Raw genomic sequence first — 23,854 nt, 5'->3', positions numbered from 1 at the left:
TCAAATTTTTTATTTAAAAACGCTGGGAAAGAGTTAAGACACACATCAATAAGAGTGCTTGTTATGCTTTCGAATGGACTCTATGCACGCTTAACTTCCGCGTTTGACTCAAGGCTGCTCTTCAGTTTCCGGTACGGGAGATTTAAAGTGGAGTGACGGCAGAATCGCTAAATTTACTCGTTGTTTGCTGGATTTACCCAAATTTACAACCTGTGATGTGTGAAGAATTGTCCAGATGTGCAAACTCGAGAAAGGTTGCAAGTCGTCTTATCTCTGTAATCATTATGATATGTTCATCATACTAGCAGAGCTTACATTGTGCTGTTTTTATGATTCAGGATTAGCCTAATGTCTTTGTAATGCTATCTTAAAGTGTCAGGTAAATTAAAAGACGTAAATGAAATCTCACTGCTATATGAGGAAAAAGCAACACGAACTGCAGCAGGACTTATATTAAATGTGACGTTTAATACCTTTTTTTTGTATATTCACGTCGATTGTCAAAACATTTTTACTTGGATATTTTTGAGTCATATCTTGGAACTTTATAGGATATAAATAACAACGCAAAAAGAACTATTGACTATGGTAAAAGCCATTTAAGAAATCTATTCCATTATTTGTTTATTTCTTGTGCTGTTTGTTTATTTTAATACCCCGTGTATTTAGTTTGTTGTGTGTGTGTTTTATTTTTCTCTGAAGTTATTCTTGTTGTCATTGATATGAATTTTCTATTTGTCTTTTGCATTTGTTATTAATAAAGCATAAATGCGCAAAATACACGTTTTTTACTGTTCTAACATTTTGCTTGTATAACCACAGATGTTATCTTCGCTAGTACTGATGATAACAATTATACAAAATTCATAAGTATATCAACAACAGATGAATAGCACTGTTATCAGTGCAATTTCTATCTAAAACTAGTGTTAATGCAGATACAGGGTAGCAGTGTAGAAGTTGTCATGCTTGAGTCTAATGCTGTAAACACTATGACACACACCAGTGGTGGCTAGAAGTTCGGTTCTCCCGTCTATAAAAATATACTTTCATACGTTTACATGTCATAATGGTATTAAATGTGAAGTATAAGTTATTTCTATGTAAATTAAACAACCATCAACAAAATTTGCAGTGTTATTTTGGCTATTTTGGCAACCAACGTTCCTGAATATCATTGAGCTCTATGACTGGCGGAAGTAGTCCAGCATCCTGAGATTTCACCGGAAATACGTCAAGCACCGCCGTGCATAGAGTCCATTGCTCTCTTAAAGCAACACTAAAGAGTTTTTGCTCTTTGCTCCCCCTCCAGGTTAGAAGCGTAATTGTCCATTACCACTATCGTAAATATTGCAGCATAGCTGGCTCTGATTGGATTGTAGGTCTGCCATAAAGCAAGTTTTTGTAGTTTTCACTCGAACTACAGGACCACTACCCGACAGTTGGAAACTTCTTTAGTGCGGTTTTGGCCGATAGAGGGCTGCATAGCAAATGTGAAAGTGCCATTCACCCTGTTTCAAGTGGATGAACCACAGAAACTTTTTTGGAAACATTATTTTAAGGTAAAAAAAAACTCTTTGGTTTTGCTTTAATGTCACACGCCAATTGGTCTGTGCAGCGCCACATGAAACTAAGAGCAAGGGGTCCCCCTAGTGGTCCGAGGGGTTCACTGTAACGCACATTTTAACAATGCTTAGGATTAAAGAGAAAGTTCACCCAAAAACGCTAATTTAATGTTTATTTACTCACCCTCAGCTGTGTATCGGCAAGAATCGCAATGATACGATGCATATCACGATACATGGGTTGCAATGCAATATGTTGCAATACATTGCAATACCGTAAACACGGTGGTATATTAGGGTATTTCCTATTTTATCAATCTGCGCTACCAGTACAACATCAGAACGTGTTTTCAGCGTGGCTGGAAACATCATAACTCTAATAAGGTTTTTTCACTTGAACCATGTGTTGTTAACAGTGTCAGTTTATGTTTTACGATACATGGGTTGCAATGCAATGTGTTTTCATACATTGCAATACCTTAACACGGCGGTATATTGGGGTATTTCCTACTTTAGGAATATAATAGGATAAAACAAATCGTGGCGCCCCCCTATGCAAGTACTGTCACTGTTTAAGTTCAGACATAAGACAAATTCTATCTAGTGGTCGGGCATATAAACTCCAAACGAAAAAACTGCCATGAATCTTGTATGATTTTTATTTTTAATATATCGGCATCGCATTTTTGAGAATCGATTCAGTATTGCCAAACAAAATATCACGATACTCGCATGTATCAGTGTTTTCTTAAAACCCTACCTCAAGCCATCTGATTTGTTTTTTAACATTATTTCTTCAGTAGAACAAAAGATATTTTGCAGAAACCGCAGTGCTCTGTGATTAATTTAATTCAAGTAAACCTTTTCCGGCACTTTGAGACTTCAAAAAGCAGATATATCCAATGTCACATGACTTCAATAAGTTGTTTAAATTCAATTAGTCCACCCCATAAGTATTTACTCCACCCCATAAACACTTACAAAAGCTCCCTCCGAACACAAAAACAAACATTACACTTTATATCTGCGGCTTTATTTCTCTACATAAAGCACTGTATAAGCCTCTGTGTTTTTATGGCTTGTATGTTACATGTACACTGTGCAGTATTGTTAAATGCAAACTCAGTAATAAAAGAAATTGCTTTGCAGTATGCTTTTCTAAACTAAGTCTTAGTTTAAGAGTGTATTTCTGTCTGTAAATCACATCACAGAAAATACTACAGTCAAGTTTTGTAAAAAGCATCTCTGGACACTTGTGTAGCATATACTGCTGCTTTATAGACATGATGACAATGTCTTTCAACTCCAACACCCACTATGATAGCTCTGGATTGTGGCTTTGCTCATGAAACATTTTGAAACTTCCTTATGGAGTGAGTTTCAGCTGAACAGATCACTTACTTGCCCGACAGACAGGAAAAGCAAAGTTAAGCAAACACCTCATAGGAGAGCTTTGTCAATCTGTTCAAACTATTCCCATTGATAAAGTTAGCACCATGCTTTAGGAGTCTAAGAAAAGCAAGGCCTCCATATGGTTTTCATTGTATGAACCTGCCACTATTAACATAATAGGAGGAAATCTCAATATTTGTGCACTAACAGAGGCTCCATTGTTGTGTCTCCGTGACATCTGGGTATTTTTTTGTTGGGAGTAGCAGTTGTCATACGTTCTGAAGTGAAGATAGACATAATGGGTTTACTAAAACTGGAATTAAAACAAACATTACAGATGATAAATTACCGCCACAGAAATTAAACCTCAACTCGGTCTGTAACAGTAATGGATTGATGTTTTTTTTGTAGAGCAACCTCTCCATGCTCCATGTTAATAAAAATAAAACTAAACCATCACCGAATGATGATGTAATGGACAGATTTGTTTTCAGTATTTATTTTCCCAGTATTGGCTCAGTAATTAAATGTTATTTCACTTAGAAAAATTGATACATTTTCTGTAGTAAATATATAAATATATTAGGAATGCACCGAATCCAGATTTTTTGGGTTCGGCCGAATACCGAATCCACTGTTTAAGATTCGGCCGAAACCAAATACTGAAGCCTACTCGCATCCTTATTCCATTAACACAGTAAAACACATTAATGAAGTAAACAACATCCACAGCAGTGCATTTTTCATTTTGTTTGATTTTAACTGTAAAAAAAGTATAGGCAACATTATGCCAGGATGAAAAGTGGGAAAAACTATTTTGACAATTACCATAAGCCTATGCATAATGAAAGCGATGCGGTGTGATGCGCAAGTTTTTTCCCAAAAGCTTCGTAACTGAAGTAGCACTTGAAAATCATCGTAGATCTACGAGTGGTCTGGAGTAATCGTTCATTCATAAGTGCATCATAAGACAACAGAGTTACAAGGTCACCTGCAGGACAACCAGCAAATTGCACTCCTGCAGTAATGATAATGTAATGTTTTAAATGGATATTTATTTATTGGGTTGTTCTTTGTTTAAATTACTTTAATATAATATATTTAAAATTCAAATGAGAAATCAAATTTAAATGACTAAACATAAATTAATAAAGAAGGAAAACATATTTGGTACAATTTTGGTAAAAGTTGATACTAGCAAATTGATAAATGGTTCCTACCAATTGCTTACAATTGGTAAATCATCTAGAGTAAAAATAATTGTTTTGAAGGGAAATGGCATCTGATAAAGGAAACCAAATAAATATTTACGGTACAATGCAATAATCCCTAATAATAAATAAACATAGATAATAAAAACAAATAATAATAATAATAATCTAAACTATAAGATAAAATGCAGAAGGTATTTCGCAGTGGGACGACTCCTAACTAAATACGGAAAATAATATTTCATTATGCACAAATTATTAAAACATTTAAAAAGTCATTAAACAATAATGAAAAATATTATAAAAAAAATATTAGTGCACATTGGCTGAAGATCATTAGCCTAAACAAGCTTCTGCTACAAATTCGAGTCATTCTATTGGTGACATTTCAGCACTTGACAAAGGGATAGCGACTCGTAAGTAGCACTTAAAACCCAGCTGCGAGCGATCGTTTAACGTGCATCTTTGGGAAACGCACGTAAATGAACAACGAATGTTCGTTAAGTAGCTCGTAGAAAGCGCTCTTACGTGCTAAGTTCAATCGTTATCGGGAAACCCAGCTCTGATCAGTTCAAAGCACAAGTGAGTAAATCAGATTTTCATATAAACACAGTACAAATCAACAAGTCATCTGTCTGCGTCTGTTGTAAAAAATAAGGTGAACTTTAGGAACCAGGAGTAAACTGCACAACACCTGCACTCACAGCAATTGCGAAAGAAACAAACAGAATAGAAAGGAGCTTTAAACTCGTCAGATCAAATCAATTAATGAAAAATTAATAGAAAAGAGAAAAGCATTGTCATCACAAACACATGGGAGCAAGCGTAAATGAATGTGTTTGTCTCATGTCATTGCTTAAATTGGTTGATGCTGGACAGGGGTTTTCAAGTCGTGACACCAGCACAGTTAAGCGGTAATAAAAAATGGCGCGTTATACTTCTTAAACCGGTAATTGTTGCGTCTCTCATGTTTATATTTGATTTATTGTTTTAGATCAGTCCTTTTTAACTCATTTTGCTTTGAGATCAATATTTGACACTGACAAGTTAATTAATTTTGCAGTTAGTAATTTACAGCATGCTGTGGTTGGCACAAACTTCAGTACAGTATATTTATCTCTGTTGAAAGTGAACCTGTATGTATTGAGGTCTGGGTTATATAGTCTTTCAGTTTTATAGCTTTGTTCATGTTTTATTTTTTTAGGATGAGGGCATGTTAAGCAACCCATACGTGTGTGGGCACCTGCTTCATGTAGCTGCTTCTACCAACTGACAGATGCATTTCCGGCAGAATACTGCTATAGTTTCATTTTTGGGTTTCAACCCACAAGTTCACATAAACCACTGTTCTAGGTCTTTCGATATATGTTTTTGCTGTGGAAGCCTGTTTGAAACCCTAACTAGTACCTTTGTTCAAGAATGTGAGGGAGTTGGTTTCATTTTCAAAACATAAACACCCAGTCTGTATTCACAAATACAGTTCATCAAATGTTTTATAATGGATGCAATGACAAAGCGTTTTATAAAAAAGCACCTTTCAGATGTGTTTGAGCTAAAGAGAGTCCTGGATAACACCCAAAGGAAAGATCTGATCATACTTTCCATCCTGTAAGAGGTCTTGTGATGGTAAAGTGATCTTTTTTATTATGATCCAAGGAATCAAGGCCCTTGAATCACACATACAGTGCAAAATGAATTATATGTTGATAGCCGGCAAATGAATAATAAAAGCTGGGCTTTGAACCAAATCTTGTTATCCATGCAACATTCATCATGCAACGTTCATACAGTTGAGCAATTTCAACGTTATGGATGTGACATTTTCAGTCACAATTTAACATATGTGTGACCCTGGACCACAAAACCAGTCACAAATTAAGATTTATACATCATCTGAAAGCTAAATAAATAAGCTTTGATGTATGGTTTGTTAGGATAGGATAATATTTGGCCGAGATACAAATGTGAACATTTGGAATCTGAGTGTGCAAAAAATCTAAATATTGAGAAAATCACCTATAAAGTTGTCCAATTGAAGTCCTTAGCAACCCATATTACAAATGATAAATACATTTTTCATATATTTAAGGTAGAAAATTTACAAAATATATTTTGGAACATGATCTTTACTTTATATCCTAATGGCATATAAGAAAAAATTATAATTTTGACCCATACAATCTATTGTTAGCTATTGCTACAAATTAAAAGTTTGGCTCCAAAACGCAGTAAATCCATTTTGACTAATTTGGGTAAAAATGTGTTTTCTATACCAAGAAAGTGACAAGATGAAAACTTTTTTTTTTTGTTACAAACTTTCACATAGCAAATTTAGGTTATAATAACATAAAAAAATCAAATCCATAATTTGATTTTCAAGGATTTATTATAAAAACTGATCCACAAAATGCAATAAATCAATGACAAGGTTTTTTTTCAAAATGCTATAAATCTATTGAATCAATATATAAATGTGCATTCATCTTTGCTTTGCTATATTGATTTAGTTGACTAGTGGTATACACTGATAAAAAAATAAACATTATTGGCATTAATCAAAACACTTACTTTGTCATATTAAACCAAACCAAACTCTTCAGTTATACATGTGCTATACTTATGAGGTTTTGTGGTCCAGGGTCACACATAGTTTCTCAATGAATGTATTTATTGCCAATATTATACCATCTATTTTTATGTGTGCATTTATTATTAAGAAACAATTTTATGGATGTTACAATACTAAAACACACACTTACCTAATATGGAAAATATTTTTTCACTGTTAGGTTGACAGAATTGCTCAGATACATAGAAAGGTATAAAGATTAATCTTTTGTATATCAGAATAAAGACTGGTTCACTTTTGAGCCATTTCAGTCAAGAACCATCATGAAGACCATCTGAGACATTTAAAGCAACCAACCTTCTGCAACAAAACATTTTGCTTTGATGTGCAGTTTATGAGCAGAATCGATGATGCCACAATAATAAACTGGCTTGAAAACTCTGGACTGCAGTGGTAATCTCCAACCAGTTGAATAAACGCTCAAGTCATATGGAGAAGAAAAGGTATATAGACTTATGTTCTTAGACTATTGTAACCCAAAGTAAAACATACAGATTTTTTTAATAATTTCAGATGTCTTATTTACCTGTTGCTACTAAATTGCTTGCAATAAAAATTTTTAAAGGGGCAATAAGTAGGATTTACCCCCATCTAGTGGTGAAATTGTATCTTGCATTCAAACGAACAGTGCTCTCTAGCGCCTCGCCTTTCCAAATGCGTGTTGTAACTACGGTAGCCGTTTTGTACTCAGGGATCTCATAGTCCGTTGCAGCTGGTTCACGTGTTCTGAACGAAAACGCGTTGTGGAAACGTGGTGGTAGGCTAGTGCTTTTGTCCCTCTCTGCTATTATAGTTTATGGCGGAACGACATGGAAGCCTCCTTGGACTTACCCGTTCAATGTAAGTAAAGAGAAGAAATTCTAAGCTTACATAAAAAGTCAGATTATTGGCAGAGGTCATTTGACACCAACTAGGACATATTTATGAATAAAGATTTTGATTAATAAAACACTTAAAATCCTACTTACAGTCTCTTTAAAGATTTGATATAGCAAACAAAAAAATTGTTGAAAATTAAAAAAGAAAATATGCCTATTTTCATTTCTAAAATATGCATATTTAGTAGCCTGGTACCTTATGGATTTGTTTCTATGCGAACGGATGTAAACCTGTGCACCCTGACACCAGAAAGTTTTATCAGCCAGCCAATCAGATTACAGCCTGCAATATTTCCAGTTATGTGTAGAATCTGAATGCTAGTACTGTGTTAAGACAGCTTTATGGAAACAGAGTCACAGGTCAGCAAAAACCACAAACGTGTGAAGTTACAGCTGAAATTTTGTCAACCACTACTATACTACATTCGTACGTCCCAGACACACACGACTGGTGAAGCAACACACGAGTTTATAAAAGGCCCGACTTTTACTAAACACATAATCTTCAATGTCCCACTGAGCTCTTTTCATGACTCACGCTGAATTGATCCATCATCTCTTACTCTTCAACCACTTTGGCAAAAACAACAGAGAGTGAACGTAGTAAACATACAGATGGAAAAAGATTCACTTTCTCTTTTTCTTTACTGGAATATATTTCTCCTTCACAACGATTAAAAAAAATGCAAACGAGAATTACAACATTTAGCTATAGACGGTATTTGTAAAAACACGGTAAAAGTCATTTTTGTTCATTATATTTTCTACATCCTACATAAAGTAAAGAAGATTCTGTGAAAATATAACCTTGATATCTTTAATATAGACATATTTAATATTGAGGAAGATCATGTCAAAGATTTAAATCAATGTGAAATTAAACTTTGATAATCCTCATCTTATGACAATTTAATCTTGATTTCATAGACAGGGTCACATTTATCACGTCTCTTTGGAATACTTGATTCTGATTGGTCAACTGCAACATTCAGAGGTTCCTAAGTAATGATAGCTGTGTCCCAATTCGAAGGCTGGGTCCTTCGAAAGGACATGTTCCTCAAAAGCAAGTACTCGTTCTTTGGAGGTCGCAGCCTCCGAAGTCCGCAAAGAAAACCGCCAAAATACAGAGGAGTCTAAGATGGCGGCGCTACTGGAAGGTAGTTATTTACGTTAATAAAGTTTTAAATATGGATATTTCTACAACAACACCGCGCGGATTACCCTCAGAAGACCTTTGTTTATCATCCTGGAGCCATTTGGATTTAATTTGTGAAGGATGGACGCACTTTTTTTGGACTTGAAGGTCGCTGACCCCGTAACATTACATTTAATCAACTGAAAGATCTAAAACATTTTCTAAAATATCCGAAAATGTGTCTGAAAAACGATGGACATATGCAACTCGGACAGCTTGGGGGTGAGTAAATCATGGGTTTAATATCATTTTTAGCCGAACTATCCCTTTAAACCTTTGTTGGGTCAAATATATATAAATATTCGGGATTAATTGAACCCTACATCTGGGTTTCTCCCTTTTTGACCCAATGCCGGTTTATTTTCATCTTTTTAGAGGGTAACAGTCAGCCAGCTCTTATAATAAATATATTTACACTTTGATTTGTAATTTCATTGCTCATTTGTAAATAACTTCAGCTAATTTTCTAGGATACCACTAGATTTCTAAGAATCATCTTGAATGTTTCCAGGAAATTTATTTCACTCTGGCCAGTAGATGAAATATGGTTTCTTCCATAGGAGTGAGCAGATGTGTACTCGCTATACGGGCCACTGGGGTTGAGCTGGGGGAAATTTATTTCCTGCACATTTTGCAGTTAGTTTTGGCCAGTGGGATCGCGGTACACTCCAATTTCCATGTGCACCCTCTATTTAACTGTTTTCTCATTCTCTTACTCTCCATTCCTCTTTTTGAGCTCTCCGTAGCCTTCGTTCAGGTCTCGTTACTGTGGTAATACCGAAATGTTGTCAACTATCCTCCAATGAACCTGTAAGAGTGTAATGATTAAGTGACTCTCAAAAAACACAAGGCAGATTTCCCCCCTTTCCTGTCAGCTGCTGGTGTGATATATCTGCAAGAATTTTCCATGGAAATTCAAATAACCAGATGTGTTTCGAACTATTAAACTAAGACTTCCTCAAACTCCACAAGCTAATCGAGTAAACAACTACTCTAATTCGAGATCTCCATCCACAAATCCATACTTTCTTACACGTACATTTGCATTAACATTGTCAAATCAACAACAAAAAGAAAGAATTCACAGCCCATTTTACTCCTGTACAGTGCTGTATTAAACATGACATTTAATGAGAATAAAACACATAGCGCAGTCAGGGTACTACTACTATATAGCAAGCTAAATTCAAAATGTGAATAATAAATTAAATAAATAAATTTGGGTGGACTGTTCGGGTAAAATCGGGCAAATCAAAACTTGTACAACAGCATCAAAATAATGCACATAACATCGAAATCATGTTTCATACTGGATTTGGCTGCTTTTATTTGGTTTTCTTCAATATCAATAGTTGCTACGCACAGGGATGTTCACACAACATGCATGTACACGTTGCTGTTTATTTCAGTTGCATTTACCTACATACATGTTTCAAATTCTTTCTGGGAACACGTCTCTCTGCTATCTGCATCAACCAAAATTTTTCACATAACTTTTTTAAGTATTAACATTAGAGATGTACTGATGTATCAGCCAATAATCATTATCGGTTACTTATTAAGTTATTTATTTGGCTATTAACCAATAGTTTAAAAACAGCCAATTGTCATGGTCGATATTTCCTGTCAATCAAAAGAGAACAGGAATTTGAGTTCAGTGTATAGAAAATGTAAAGAAACATCACTAGTTTAATGTTCAATATTAATGTTCATTATATGAATGAATAACATTCAGAAAATATAATCTCCAGATTTAAGTTAATGGAAGTTAATATAACCACCAAACAATCAGTGTAGGCATCGGCCAATATCAGTGTGAATAATCGGTAATGGTGGAAATTTTTTTAGATCAGTGCATCTCTAATTAAAATTATTCAGTTATTGCAAACCATTGCGACACTCATATTGCGATATGTACATCTGTGATATTGCTGTACTTTCCCTACATTCGCTTATCTTTCTACCCTACATTTTAGCATTGAAACAGCTAGCTAAATGCAGGGATCTCAAGACATTATAGAAGTTGAAACAGAAGATAAATGAAATATACTTTGCATTTAGCATTAATCAATTTTCATGTAACAAAATTTATTATCCAGTTAATTCCAGTATAAAAGCAGGCCACATGGACTTTGATATGCGGTTTGTATTTAACGCTATATAGACGATTTTAGCAGTAACAACATAAACAAAAGGCTTTCGTGGAACAAACGTAACTTCCGGTAAACTTTGAAAAGAAAGAATCAATAAAAACAGAGTCCTTTTAAAGTAGTTTATTTCTGATAACAAGAAAAATCAGCAACAAGTCGATTATTATTAGTTCAAATCATGAGCATTACTGTGTAAAATCTGCAGGGTTTCCCGCAGCACATTTCAGTTCAGGCGGCCCGCCTAAGCTTGGAAACCCTACCGCCTTAACTAGGTCCTCCAAAAAAAAAAATTTGCTGCACAAAAGGCCGTCAAGTGCATCTCGGAGAATAGCGCATACGCGCTTCACACCGCAATCGGGGCCGTGCGCCACACGGCTGAAATGAGAAGACGTGGTCTGGAACGTCACTGTCTGGAGGATAACTAGGCAGTTGATAAAACATCTCGGAGAATAGCGTGGACGCGCTTCACACCAAGAGCGTGCACGCGCCACACCGCCAAAATGAGTTAAGACATGGTCCGTCATGTCTGGAGGATAGCCAGTTGATAAAAAACGTGTCCGTGAGAACGGTAAGTGGACTTATGTTTTGGGGTTATTTAAGCCTGTAATTGTATTAGTCTATAGTTCTTGCAAATTTAAAGTATGTTAGCTGGTGATTTTCTTGTTTGAGCAACCTGCTAGCTAGGTTTCTCTTGCCTGTTGATTAGATATAATTTTTGAGCGCTCTTGCTCACTTTATTTATGTGCATTATTTACATGCTACTGTAATTAATAGTGGGAAATATTCAGTTTTTAAATTTTTGCGCCATCTATCATCATTCGCCTGACGTTCTACAACATCTGCTTTCGTTTATGTTTATAAACCCTTTAGTTTCACTTCATCACGCAGCTATTCCCATTAGAGGTATCTGTTAAAAACATTTAATTCATTTATAATCTAGTATGTGTTTATTTTCTGTCTTGGTTTCTTCAAAATGAAGTTTTATTTTTAAATACAAATATTTAAATTTTCATCATGATGTATATGCCCAACCCTTTGATTGCCACCCCCTCAGCCCAACCTACCACCTTATCTAACAAATTTTCTGCGGGAAACCCTGATCTGTAGGGAAACTACAGATCAGCTGCCAAACCTCCCTTCACATAGCGGTGATCGATCGCCGTCTTCCCTCATCTCTAGGAAACCAAAACATTTGTTAGTTCCCACAAGGTATTTGTTCTAGAGTTCAGTTTACCAACTAGTAAGATCATTAACCAAACAAAGACTGGAAGTTATGTTCCCCACAGACGCGTAACCACGATGAAACTGTCTTTTGTATCAATTACTAATAACATAAACAAACATTGTTACATTCTCATCCATTTTCAAAAAAAAATTTGTAATACTAAAAATGTTGACAATTACTTAACGTTGCTTTTTAAATTCACTTTTGTTAGCAAATTATTGCTATAATCTGCTATTCTATAAAAGCTGAACCTGAACTATTTTAGTTATCAGTCGAGAATTTTTTTTATTTAAAGGAACAGTATGTAGGATTGTGGCCAAAACTGGTATTGCAATCACAAAACTTGTGGCTAAAACTGGTACTGCAATCACACAACTGATGGCCAATACACAAAATGACAACATAAACATCAGTTGAGGGCTGCAACTCCACTTTTTAAATGATAATATCCTGGCCGGACCACTGTTGTCAGTGATATAAGTATTTGAAATGAAAATGATTTCTTAGTGTCTAGTGACATATCAGAGCCATTTTATGATTAATTGATATAAATTTCTTACATACTGTTCCTTTAAGAGCGGTGAAGCAAGCAAGCACGGTACATAGATTTAGATTTTATATTGACTATAGTATGCCACACATCACTAAAACAACATACTCTGTACACTGTATTTGTGGTATGTATTCTTGCACAATCAGTGGTATGATGACACGCATATCTTCAAGTGACCACTTGCCCAGGGCATGAATGTTACTTCCTGTAACACAGTGGCTTACTAACCTGCTTCCCATGCAAGACATTAACATTTGAGTAAACGCTGTCCTAGCTGCCCCCATTTTCCAAGGACAGACACTAGAGCTCATTGCCTTGTTGAAAGAAGTTTTATTTTTTCCAAATAGTTTGCACATTTTCTTCCACTGAGCTCGCTTTATCATTCTCTGATAGGAAAAGAGGCTGTTCATTTCTAGGCCAAAACTCACTATTTTACACTGTGAAACACAACAGAGAACTGCAGCAACCCACAAGCCACCAGCAGTCCTACATTTCCAATGCGGTTCCAATCAATACATCGTCGTGGAAACCAGAACAGCCATTAAAAGAAATGACCTGATTCACATTAGGTCAGTTTGAGATATTTGTGACATCAGCACTCGGGAATGTGAGGCACGTTGATCGCATGCCCCTGTTACTGCGATGAACTCTTGTTTTATGATGCCTCCCTACATGTCTGCATAGAAGAGCTTGGGCGACACCAAAACAGGAAGTGCCTCGCTATCAGATGTTTATTGCACATTCTGAAAAACAATCTCCATCAGCCATCAGGGAAAAAAACACATGGATGGGCAGTGGCTTTTCTCATGAACTAACTAGTCGGATAATAATTACATTGATTGCTAATGAGAGTATAATGTGACAGCCGAGCACAGATCACTGTGTACCTTTATATATAATTTAAAGATGACCCAATTGCTCATCCCACTACATATAGAGACAGGTGGTGTGGTTTTAGCATTAAGCAGCAGAGATGGGTGAATGATGTTCCCTGCAAGTCATACAAATGAAAAGTGTGTAAAACCATAGCTATAACTAAACATTTATGCAGTCTTTGAGGAGCTGATATGAAACTTATTAAGTTTTGTGGTAATAACACAATGACCTGGACCCAAGAAGCTTTCAAAGCCTTTTTATCGGAAATTACATAATCTTTCTTTTTTGAAATGAGTATGACAATGGGAGGTAGGAGAAACTGATCAGGTAGTCTACCACAAGTCTGGATTTAAAAAACGATAAGACAACACCTTTAAACGAGTTTACCCCAAATTGAAAATTCTCTCATCATTTCACCCTTCTGCCATGACTAAGTATCATATGACAACTTTTTTAAGACACACACTTAAACTTTTTTAAGACACACTTTTTTAAGACACACTCTCAAGCAAAGAGATTTAAAGATATTGACGTGCCGCCATATTTGATTTTTTTAGCAATAGTATGTGTTCACTTTAGTTTTCCTATACAGCTTGACAATTTCCAGAATTTTCTTACACGCACACCTTTTGTTTCACATAAGACGACCTAACAAAATGTGAAAAATTTAACCTACTAGTCAAATGGATTATTTTTTAATGTTGGTTGTCATGATGGATTTATGGTTGTCATGATGGAAAAGTCAGTGCATATAGAGTATAATAATTTCGTTTTTGTTTCTAGAACTAGTTTTTACTCGATCTGTGTGTACTTCAGTAAAATAACACACTACAGAAAAACTGAAAATAACTTTGACACATTAAAACATGAATTTTTACAAAGATTTAGTAAATTTAAAGTGCTTAGCAACATAAAAAATCTGTTCCAGAGATAATTTCTGGTTTGAGGTGGAAAATATTCTAAATCCAAGTAGGTGATTCTCACGAAATGAGACTTATGAGGTGTCATTAAATATTTTGATAAAAAAAGTAAATGTTATCGAAATGAGAAGCATACAGTTACAAACATCTCTTCATGTACTATTTTGCACATGATTTCCAATGACATCATACAAACCAATTTTGCAGTTTTTTTCCACATTTAAAGGGAACATTTTCATTACTGGATGACTGGATTTGGGTTCTTTGACATGAAAATATTTATAATTAAATAATCTAAAAAATTAAAAGCTTCAGTGCATGTTATACTATAAACATTTACAGTAAAGAAACATGAGGTATTTGGTGATCATTGGTAAATGTGGAGACAATAATAAGGAATATAAATGTGTCCAAGATAAATTTTCTCATTCTACGCAACAATTTTCAATCATTGTTTAAGCCCTCAAGGAACTAACTTTTTTTTTTAGTTTTTTTTTAATTGACTGTACCTCTCAAGATGGCTACCAGGTAAGCACTTCTTATATTTTCTCTCCAGATTAAAGTTAAAATTTTGTTTGTCATAGTACCTAGACAACTTTTTAGTTCTCATTACCGAAAAGTGAGTTTGTAAATTTATTTATTTAATGTAATATCATGTTGCGATAATGATCATTTTTGATAAAGATAATATTTAAAATGTAAATAATTCTTTAGGAAATATTTTTATAAATCGTCTAAAAATAATGGTCATATAAATTCAGAAATTAACCGCACATGTGCCAAATAATGGCTACAAGGGCTGTTTAAAAATTCTGATGCTGGACACCTTCTAAAGCTGGATTAAATTTGAAAAGCAGATAAGTGCTGTAGTAAAGTCCTGTTTCTTTCATCTCCGTCTACTAGCTAAGGTTAAGCCTTTTTTGCCTGGTAAGCACTTTGAGATAGCCATGCATGCTTTCGTTACATCCAGACTGGACTACTGTAACTCCTTATATATCGGTATTTCTCAAGAAATACATGAACCGTCTCCAAGTAGTCCAAAATGCAGCTGCACGACTCCTCAAAGGGAAACGTAAATTCGACCATATTACACCAGTCTCGCTTCATTGGCTACCGGTTAAATTTCGAATAGATTATAAAGTTTTACTTTTTGTTTTTAAGTCTTTACAAAACCAAGCTTCCCAGTACTTATCTGAACTGATTCATCCAATCTCCCAGTCAAGATCACTTAGATCGGGCGATTCCAATCTACTATCTGTCCATCAAACCAGGCTTAAAAATAGAGGTGACCGTGCTTTTAGAGTCTATGGACCGAAGCTATGGAATAACCTACCTCCTCACATCAGATCCGCCCAAACCTTGACACTTTTTAAAACTTCCCTAAAAAGGTATTTCTTCTCAAAAGCTTTTAATATACCTTGATGTTTCTTGCCATCCACCTAATTGTATTTTATTGTATTGTATTTCGTGAGAATCACCAAAGTTGTCTGAAATGTAGCATTAGACAACCGTGCTGAGAAATCCAGGTCGAGAATGGTTTGTAATCGTGCTAAACCAGTCTCAAGTGGAAACGTTACTGTAACTGTAACCATATCTTACGTTACTTACTTCTTAAGTTGGCTTTATAAATCTGCGTAGCCTGACGCACACCTATCCCAAAATGTGACAATGCGTCAATGCTACGCTGGCCGCAATCGCTGTGATTGGTCTGCTAGAAACTGTCCCTCATGTCAAAAAGATTTGATTGCATTTCCTCACACGCATTTCTACTTGCGACTGTAAAAACCATGATGGACCAAGCATTACTGTTGATGTGTCTCCAAAAACATACACAATCTGCTTCTTCGACTTTTTGGTTCAATACAATAACATTTTCGTGGACACTGCCTACTAGCGATCTGCATGTGTAATGTACAAGCAAACAATGACTCAGAAATATAAATGAAAACTGACGCGTAGCCTACGGTGTACAGGCTATGCCAAAAGTATAAATTGCACTTTAGAATGGTTCGGCACACTAAAACATGCGGGGATATAGGTAGCACAATTGCCACAGTGTATATGTGAAGAAATGTAATGCTGGTGAATCACTTCCCTGAGCATCCTCTCCAGTCATGTCAATACATCCACCAGAGACAGAGTTCATCCAAAAGCATATCTAACGGCATCGGCATATAAAACACTTTTCCTGTCTGCTCCCTGTTGACTGTGGCAGCGCTGCGTTCTGCTGAGTGCTACAATTCATGCTTTCCCAAGCCAGGTCAAATTCCTCCAGCTAAACACTGGGGAGGCTGTGTAACAGCATGCAGTGTTTGTGTGTGTGAGTAAAGATGGCCAGGGTGATGGGAGAAACCAGAGTCATATTTTCCACCGATATCAAAGCCATATGATCGTGCACGACTGGATCTCAACAGATGGCGTTTGCTGCTCGTCCCCTGGGTTTGGAGAGAGCGATGCAGAACAGCTCTGAAAAACGTTCCTGGCCTGTATTATCTTCAACTTTTCCAAGATCGTATCAGAAAATGGATTTACTGTTGTCGAGACCAAGGTGCAAATGAATATAAATCCACACCTGGAGATGACATAAGAACAGCCTTGGCTTTTGTTTGATTTATGCTTGCATTTACAGACTAAATAAAATTTGAAACATCTAGCTACGTGGATGAACGCTAAAATTGCCTTCATAATGTATTTACGACGTGAACACAATATAACACAACAAATAGTTCTGGGCCTGGATGCTGATTGGTCAACACAGTGGTCCAGCCATGCTATAATCCACAACAGTGACAGCTATGACATAAAAGACTGATCTCTTTTCAATCTGAAAATAAGACTGATCGATTAGCCCTTACTGATGGGTCAGACTTGTTCTTAAGACAAACTCTTAATTTTATGCAACCGGCCCCTGATTAACGTCATACCCAGATGTAATGCATCAGTTCGCTACTTTTAAGAGGACTTGAAATGCAGCATAACTGAACCCCACCTCAACCCCAAGTGACCAGAACTGTTTTCAGGTCGACTGGAGGGTGTGACTCATCAATGAAAGATGTTTACACAAATGCCTGAACTGTGTCCATGTCCAACATTCTTGCATTAACGCCAACATCTCACCAGATTCAAAAAATATCAATGGAGATTTTCCCCTGTGAATAACCAGCATCCACAAACTTAACAACAACAGCAGCACATTGGCCTAAAGAAATGTGAACCCAAGTACACTTTCTCAAACACCACTAGACAAACTATACAAAGACAGACGCAGTGTATCTTACTCTGCTTGTTGATCGGATATTTAGTATCTTTCATCAAATAGTAAAGGCAGGTACTAGAGCTGTCAAAAGATTAATCGTGATTAATCGCATACAAAAAAGTTTGTGTGTGCATAATAAATGTGTGTATTGTGTGTAATTATGTTTCTTAAATACATACATGCATATGTGTGTGTATTTATTTACAAAATATAATTACACACAGTGCACACACAAATATATTATCCAAAAACGTTTATTTTGTATGCGATTATTCGCGATTAATCTTTTGACAGCTCTAGCAGTTACAGTTGCTGTTATGTACTGGTCACAACTGTATAGATGTTTTAACAGTGTGATTTTCATGCAAATGATTATAGGGTTAAAAGACAGGAAAAGGATTTGTATAGCATAGATTTATACCGCAGTGAAAAAAAAAAATTTTATTGGTATTTTCAGGTTGGCTTTTATCTACGTGAAAAACAAGAGGCAAAAAGCAACGCAAAAGGTTGTGGGTTCGAACCACGGGAACACAAATAAAATCTACTGCTTGTAGGGTTGGGTATTGCGACCTATTTGGTGATTTGATTCTTTTTTACATGGTTTAATTTCGATTCAATTCAATATTAATAAGTTATCTAAAATTGTTAAGATTTGCAATTTACTTGGTGTGCTGTCACTTTGGGGCTGTTTATACCTAGTATTAAGATGCATTTTTGCTCAATCAGATCACAAGTAGTCAAAAGAGACACATGATTTTCTGAAGGGGTGGTCTGTGGGCAAGTCCCTCTGCTTTTGTTTAAACACGAACGGGAGAAATGGCAGATTTTAATTGAAGCAAACCCATATTAGGTCAGAGTCCACTGCTTGTGTTGTGAGTAAACATGCTGCACAGAGTTTTGTATGTGTATCAGTGATGCACGGGTCAATGTATAAACAACCCGCACCCGACCGATGTTTTCAACTAACCCGCCCGCAACTCAGACCGCAAAAAATTTTAAAATAAAATGTACCCGACCCGCTCCCTCGCCTGCATTTTTTAAAAATAGTAATTGTTAAAAATAGTTAACTGGCATCTTTATTTCAAACAACCCGTCCCGACCGCGACCTGAATATCAAAATATTTTTGGATGTCGGAGCCGATGGTGTAGTGGACAGTGCTCTGACATGTGGTGCAAATGCACTTCCGGCGACCCGAGTTCGAATCACGGCTCGAGGTCCTTTGCCGATCCATTACCCCTTTCTCCACCCTGTACTTTCCTGTCGCCTTTCAATTACTACTGTCTATCAATAAAGGCAAAATGGCCCATATATATATATATATATATATATATATATATATATATATATATATATATATATATATATATATATATATATATATATACCCTGTCCCTAACCCTATATATATAAACAGCCTCTTTAAGACATACAGATCCAATTTCCCGTTACACATAGATTTGTTTCTGAATTAATCACATTCACACAGACCTTTAATTTTTTACCTTTACCTTTACGAGGAAAATCGCTGCATTTTGAAATAGTTTGTGTAAATATGTCCATTTAAAAGCGGAAATCGAAGGAAACGTGAACCCAGTATTTGAGCGCTGTCTGAAGCCTTGGGATGCAGCTTTCCTGGCGTGTGCAAACTTCCAAAATCAAGAAATCCAAGATTTTACAAAAAGGATCACACAGTACCAGACTGTCATGTTGTTCCAAACACAAACATCCCAATGTTCAAGACATGTCTATAAACACGAAATGGAGATGAACATCATAGTTGATGATCTATGATGAAAAAAGAGCCAAGAAAATTTAGCAAACACCTCAGCAATTGACTATAAACACTATTACAATCATCCTGAATAACCACATATTTTCAGCTTTTAAATCTCTCTTCAAACTATATGTGTTAAACCTATAGTGTATATATAGACCCCTTCACAGTTCCCACCGCGCATGTCGGGGTCAAAAACGTCATTACAGCAGATTGAGTTGCGTATTATTCGGTATCGTCAAAAATGCCTACTTGCGTCGTGGGCTTTGAAAATCGCACCAGGTCTGCCGTTAAGTTTTTCGGGATTCCTGCAGAATCTCAAAAACAAAAATACAACATCTGTGGCTGCAAGCAATTAAACGTGCAGACTGGGACAATGCAAATATCAAAGAGGCTTGTGTTTGTAGTGCTCACTTCATTTCAGGTAAATCATCATTTTTCAGCCCTGTTAGATTAAACTAGAAAGCCTAAATGGTATGAACAGTTTGACCCCATGATGCGCGCACCCGATAGTCATTCAATTCAAGTCATTTACAAACCTACTATACACAATACTTACCATAAAAACTTCAAAATCTTTATAAAATACACTAAATTAGTTTTAAACAGCTGTCTGACTTTTTCTAGTTTCAGAAAAGGCTTTGCCAAGCTTGCTTGCTTAATTTATTATCAGAAGTGTAAAAAAGATGCTGAGGATGTTGGTGGATAGATCCTATACTTTTCTACTAAATCAATGACTGAGGTCAGTCAACCATCACCTTATAACCCCCTGACCAATGGAAATCCCACCTCGTCTGTTGTGTTTTTGAAAATGCATGCGGATCAAAGCAGATTTAGATGCGATTGAATGAAAAACAATCACTAATGCCCCTCATACTAATCCATATAAATCAACTTCCTGAAGATTACAGAACACACTTCAGTCAATTATTCTTACCCTTTTATAGAAATTAACCAAAATCAGCGTAATCTTTTGAATAAAACTAACTTTTTAACCAAAGCCTTGAATACGGAGATAAGTTGTGTGGCTCCCCATTTCAAACACCTAGATGTCTATCTGACTGTTGATCGAAGCGAGTAAAACATGTCAGTAAGAGATATCGATGAACCTTTATTTACCTTTTGATCGACTATGGAGCAGACCAAGTCCTTAACAGAACTGAGTGACAGATCGTGCGGCTCCAGGGTCACCATCTCTCTGGTGAGTCCGATCTGAAGGAGGAAAGAGACTCCATGAATGGAGCTCGTGGGACTTGGCACACTGTAATTGCCATTAGAGAGGCGGGCGTAGAGCGGCACCGGAGGGCTGGGTGACGGAGACGGGGTTGGGGGTGCAGTCTGATGCTGAGAATGGACGAAGTGTTTAGGTAAGGTCAAAGGAGAAGTGCTACTACTGGCAGACATTAGTTTCCTCCGCAGATTGAAAGGGCCACTGTGTAAAACTGGGGTTGACAAGCTCGTAACTGCGGCTGATGTCCACCGAGCCACTTTTTTAATAAAAACACGCCGTCCTAAGGCAGGTGAGAGGGAAATGCCACAGGCATGTGCAATCCTCGATCTTCAAGTCGACAAATATTTCTTGACCAGTTAAGATGGCCCGGATTGCATACTTCACTGCCGTCTGCCCAGTCTCCAGCGTGCGTTGCGCATGTTGGATTGAAGCTGAGCTGTCAGGATGCCAGCGTGATGCTTGTCAAAGGGACTGCCATTGTAAACCATTCAACTCTCATTCCTGTTTGAGACAAAAGAGGTTTTACATCTTGTTCTTATTCCACAATTCCGTACATCGGGATGCAGTAGTCACTTCTACTACATTTAAAGTTAATACTAAACATTTAAACCAAAGCATAACTTAATATCTTGTGTGGATTGTGAAAAGGTAACGTGTGCTGCTCATGTAGCTCAGCATTGAGTAAGCAAAGTCATAGTCATAGGTTCGAGCCCACACATATTGATAAAGAAATGTTCAGAGTGAATGCACTGTAAATGTAAATGTTTTGCACATTTTGTATCTTCTGCTATGAAGAACATCTGGAAGCACATCTGGAGACCCTCCCACCCCAGATCGCATAACTGGCACGAAACCACAAATACCAGCAAAACAAGTTATACAATGTCTTTGTTCGAGTTTTATCATGAACGGCATAATCGGAAGACCTCACAAACCGTCATCGCTTCACTCATACATAGAGACGCATTAATACTGGAAAGGCGTTTCCTTAACAGCTCGACCGAAAAGAAAAAAGCTTACCATCAATGGAAAGTAAACTTGAACTCTTCGGGCTTTCTTCTTCACAGCTTTGGCGTTTTAAAACAGCCTGCTGAGCATCGCGCGGTTACTTCAGCTGGACTGGAAAACTTTCATAAGACGTAAGAACCTCGCGTACGCTACTGTCTGTTCCTCGTGGCCGCTGAAAAACAAGCAGCCCTGCGTGGGAAAAATACGAATAAATGCTGAAGGAAACGGCAGGGCTGAAGTTGAGCTTGATAAGTGCAAAAATGTTTTTTCTCTTGCCCCTCTCTCCGCCTGACGCGCATGTCGCTCTCGCGCAGTTTCCGTTATGTGAGAGCTGAGGGGGCGCGCGCGCCCTCTTGCGGCGTCATTCCGCAGCCGCTGTGACGCAATGACGCCTCAGAACGTTCTGAATGTTACCGCTACTGTACATCGTGTGATGTGTAATGATTGTTCGTTCAAGTACTCGGTTTTCCATTTTAATAAACCTCACATTTTAAAAAATGTGCGTCATTAAAATACGAAATAAATGTTTTGACATGTTTTGGTCTGACTTTGATCATTGATTTAAAGAAATATTATTTTATTATAAGAGTTACCCTGCTATTTTCAAAGGGATAGTTCACCCAAAAATGAAAATTCTGTCATCATTTACTCACCCTCATGTAGTTACAAACCTGTACAAATGTCAAAGGGACATATTTTGAGCAAAACCGTTCGTGGACCCCATTTACTTCCATAGTAGGCCTATTCTTTTTTCCAACTATGGAAGTGAATGAGGTCCACGAACGGTTTGGTTACAAACATTTCTCAAATATCTTCCTTTGTGTTCATAAGAAAAAATAAATTTATGCGGGTTTGTAACAACACGAGAGACAGTAAATGATGACAGAATTTTTAGTTCATGAGAACAACAATAGAGGTATTTAAGAAACTTTGAATATAAACTAATGGTACACAGTCTGTGTTGAGCAAGTTACTCGAAAATTAATTAATTACTTATTACTTTCTATTAAATCAATTTAGTAAATGATACAAAGATTGGCCTAAAACGGCTTGAATAAATCATATAAAAGTACACAAATTATTCTGGTCACACTTATTAAGATCCAATTCTCACTATGAATTAACTATTAACTACTTTTGCCTCAATATACTCCTAATTAGTGCTTATTAATACTTAGTAAAGTAGTTATTAAGTTTAAGTATTAGTAGGAACTGGGTAGGATTAAGGTTTTGCAGAATCAGGCATTTATGTGCTTTTTAAAGAGCCAATATCTCAGTAAAATTATTGCTAATAACCAACCAGTTAATAGTGAGAACTGGAAACTACATGAGAGTGTTACTATTTGCTCACCAAAGTATTTAAAGTGAGAAGGACACATAAAAACAACCACTTTTACATTGTACTTTAAATTAAGATGTTAAATCCACTATTGTATTATATAACTGTTCTACATTCCATACACAGTGTTTAGTTCAATTACATCAGAAGTGACTTTAATTAAACATAACAGTAATTCCTACTCTACTTTTTCAAAGAAAAAGTAACTAAATGACATTAATTACTTACTTAGTAACTTGTTACACCCAACACTGACTGTACACAGTTTGAGGGCTATTTTTCATTTGTGGTGGCAGCCGGTATTGTCTTTCTAATTCTCAAAAATTAAAAGTAATTTTAAACAATTATAATACATTTGTGCATGTCTGTATTCTGTATGATACACTGTAAAAATTCCTTAAACAACTTAAATGAATTAAAGTCACTTTGACTTTTTTTGACAAGTTAGAAATTGCTATAAATTATAAAAATAAAGCTGTTATAACTCAAACCCATTCAACTTTATTTTTTTTCATTTATAACAACTCCTCACTAGTCAAGAAAGTTGAAATGACTTGTTAATTAAAGTTGTTTAAACTTAAAAAATTTAAGTGCAACAAATATTTTTTTTACAGTGTAGGATACAGTTTTAAAATACATATTTGAGTTGAA

The 23,854-nt window shown here is 36.1% G+C and overlaps 1 protein-coding gene across 2 annotated transcripts in view; it reads right to left on the bottom strand.

Annotated features, from left to right (window-relative positions):
- Window positions 1–22,313, bottom strand: part of prkd3 (protein kinase D3) — a 58,486-nt gene extending 36,173 nt beyond the window's left edge. Inside the window, exons 1-2 of one of the 2 annotated variants that reach the window (XM_065267292.2) lie at window positions 21,877–22,313; window positions 20,745–21,357 (exon numbers count right to left, since the gene is read on the bottom strand). In XM_065267292.2, the coding sequence (XP_065123364.1) occupies window positions 20,745–21,029 (285 nt within the window). In that variant the 5' untranslated portion in view covers window positions 21,030–21,357; window positions 21,877–22,313. The remainder of the gene's footprint in view (window positions 1–20,744; window positions 21,358–21,876) is intronic. The other variant, XM_065267291.2, reaches the window with a different exon arrangement.
- Between the last annotated feature and the right edge of the window lie 1,541 nt (window positions 22,314–23,854).

Source organism: Paramisgurnus dabryanus, chromosome 17 (assembly GCF_030506205.2).
Source record: "Paramisgurnus dabryanus chromosome 17, PD_genome_1.1, whole genome shotgun sequence".
NCBI lineage: Eukaryota > Metazoa > Chordata > Actinopteri > Cypriniformes > Cobitidae > Paramisgurnus > Paramisgurnus dabryanus.
The sequence above is the reverse complement of the archived record's forward strand: the minus strand, read 5'-3'. Positions and strand labels throughout refer to the sequence as shown.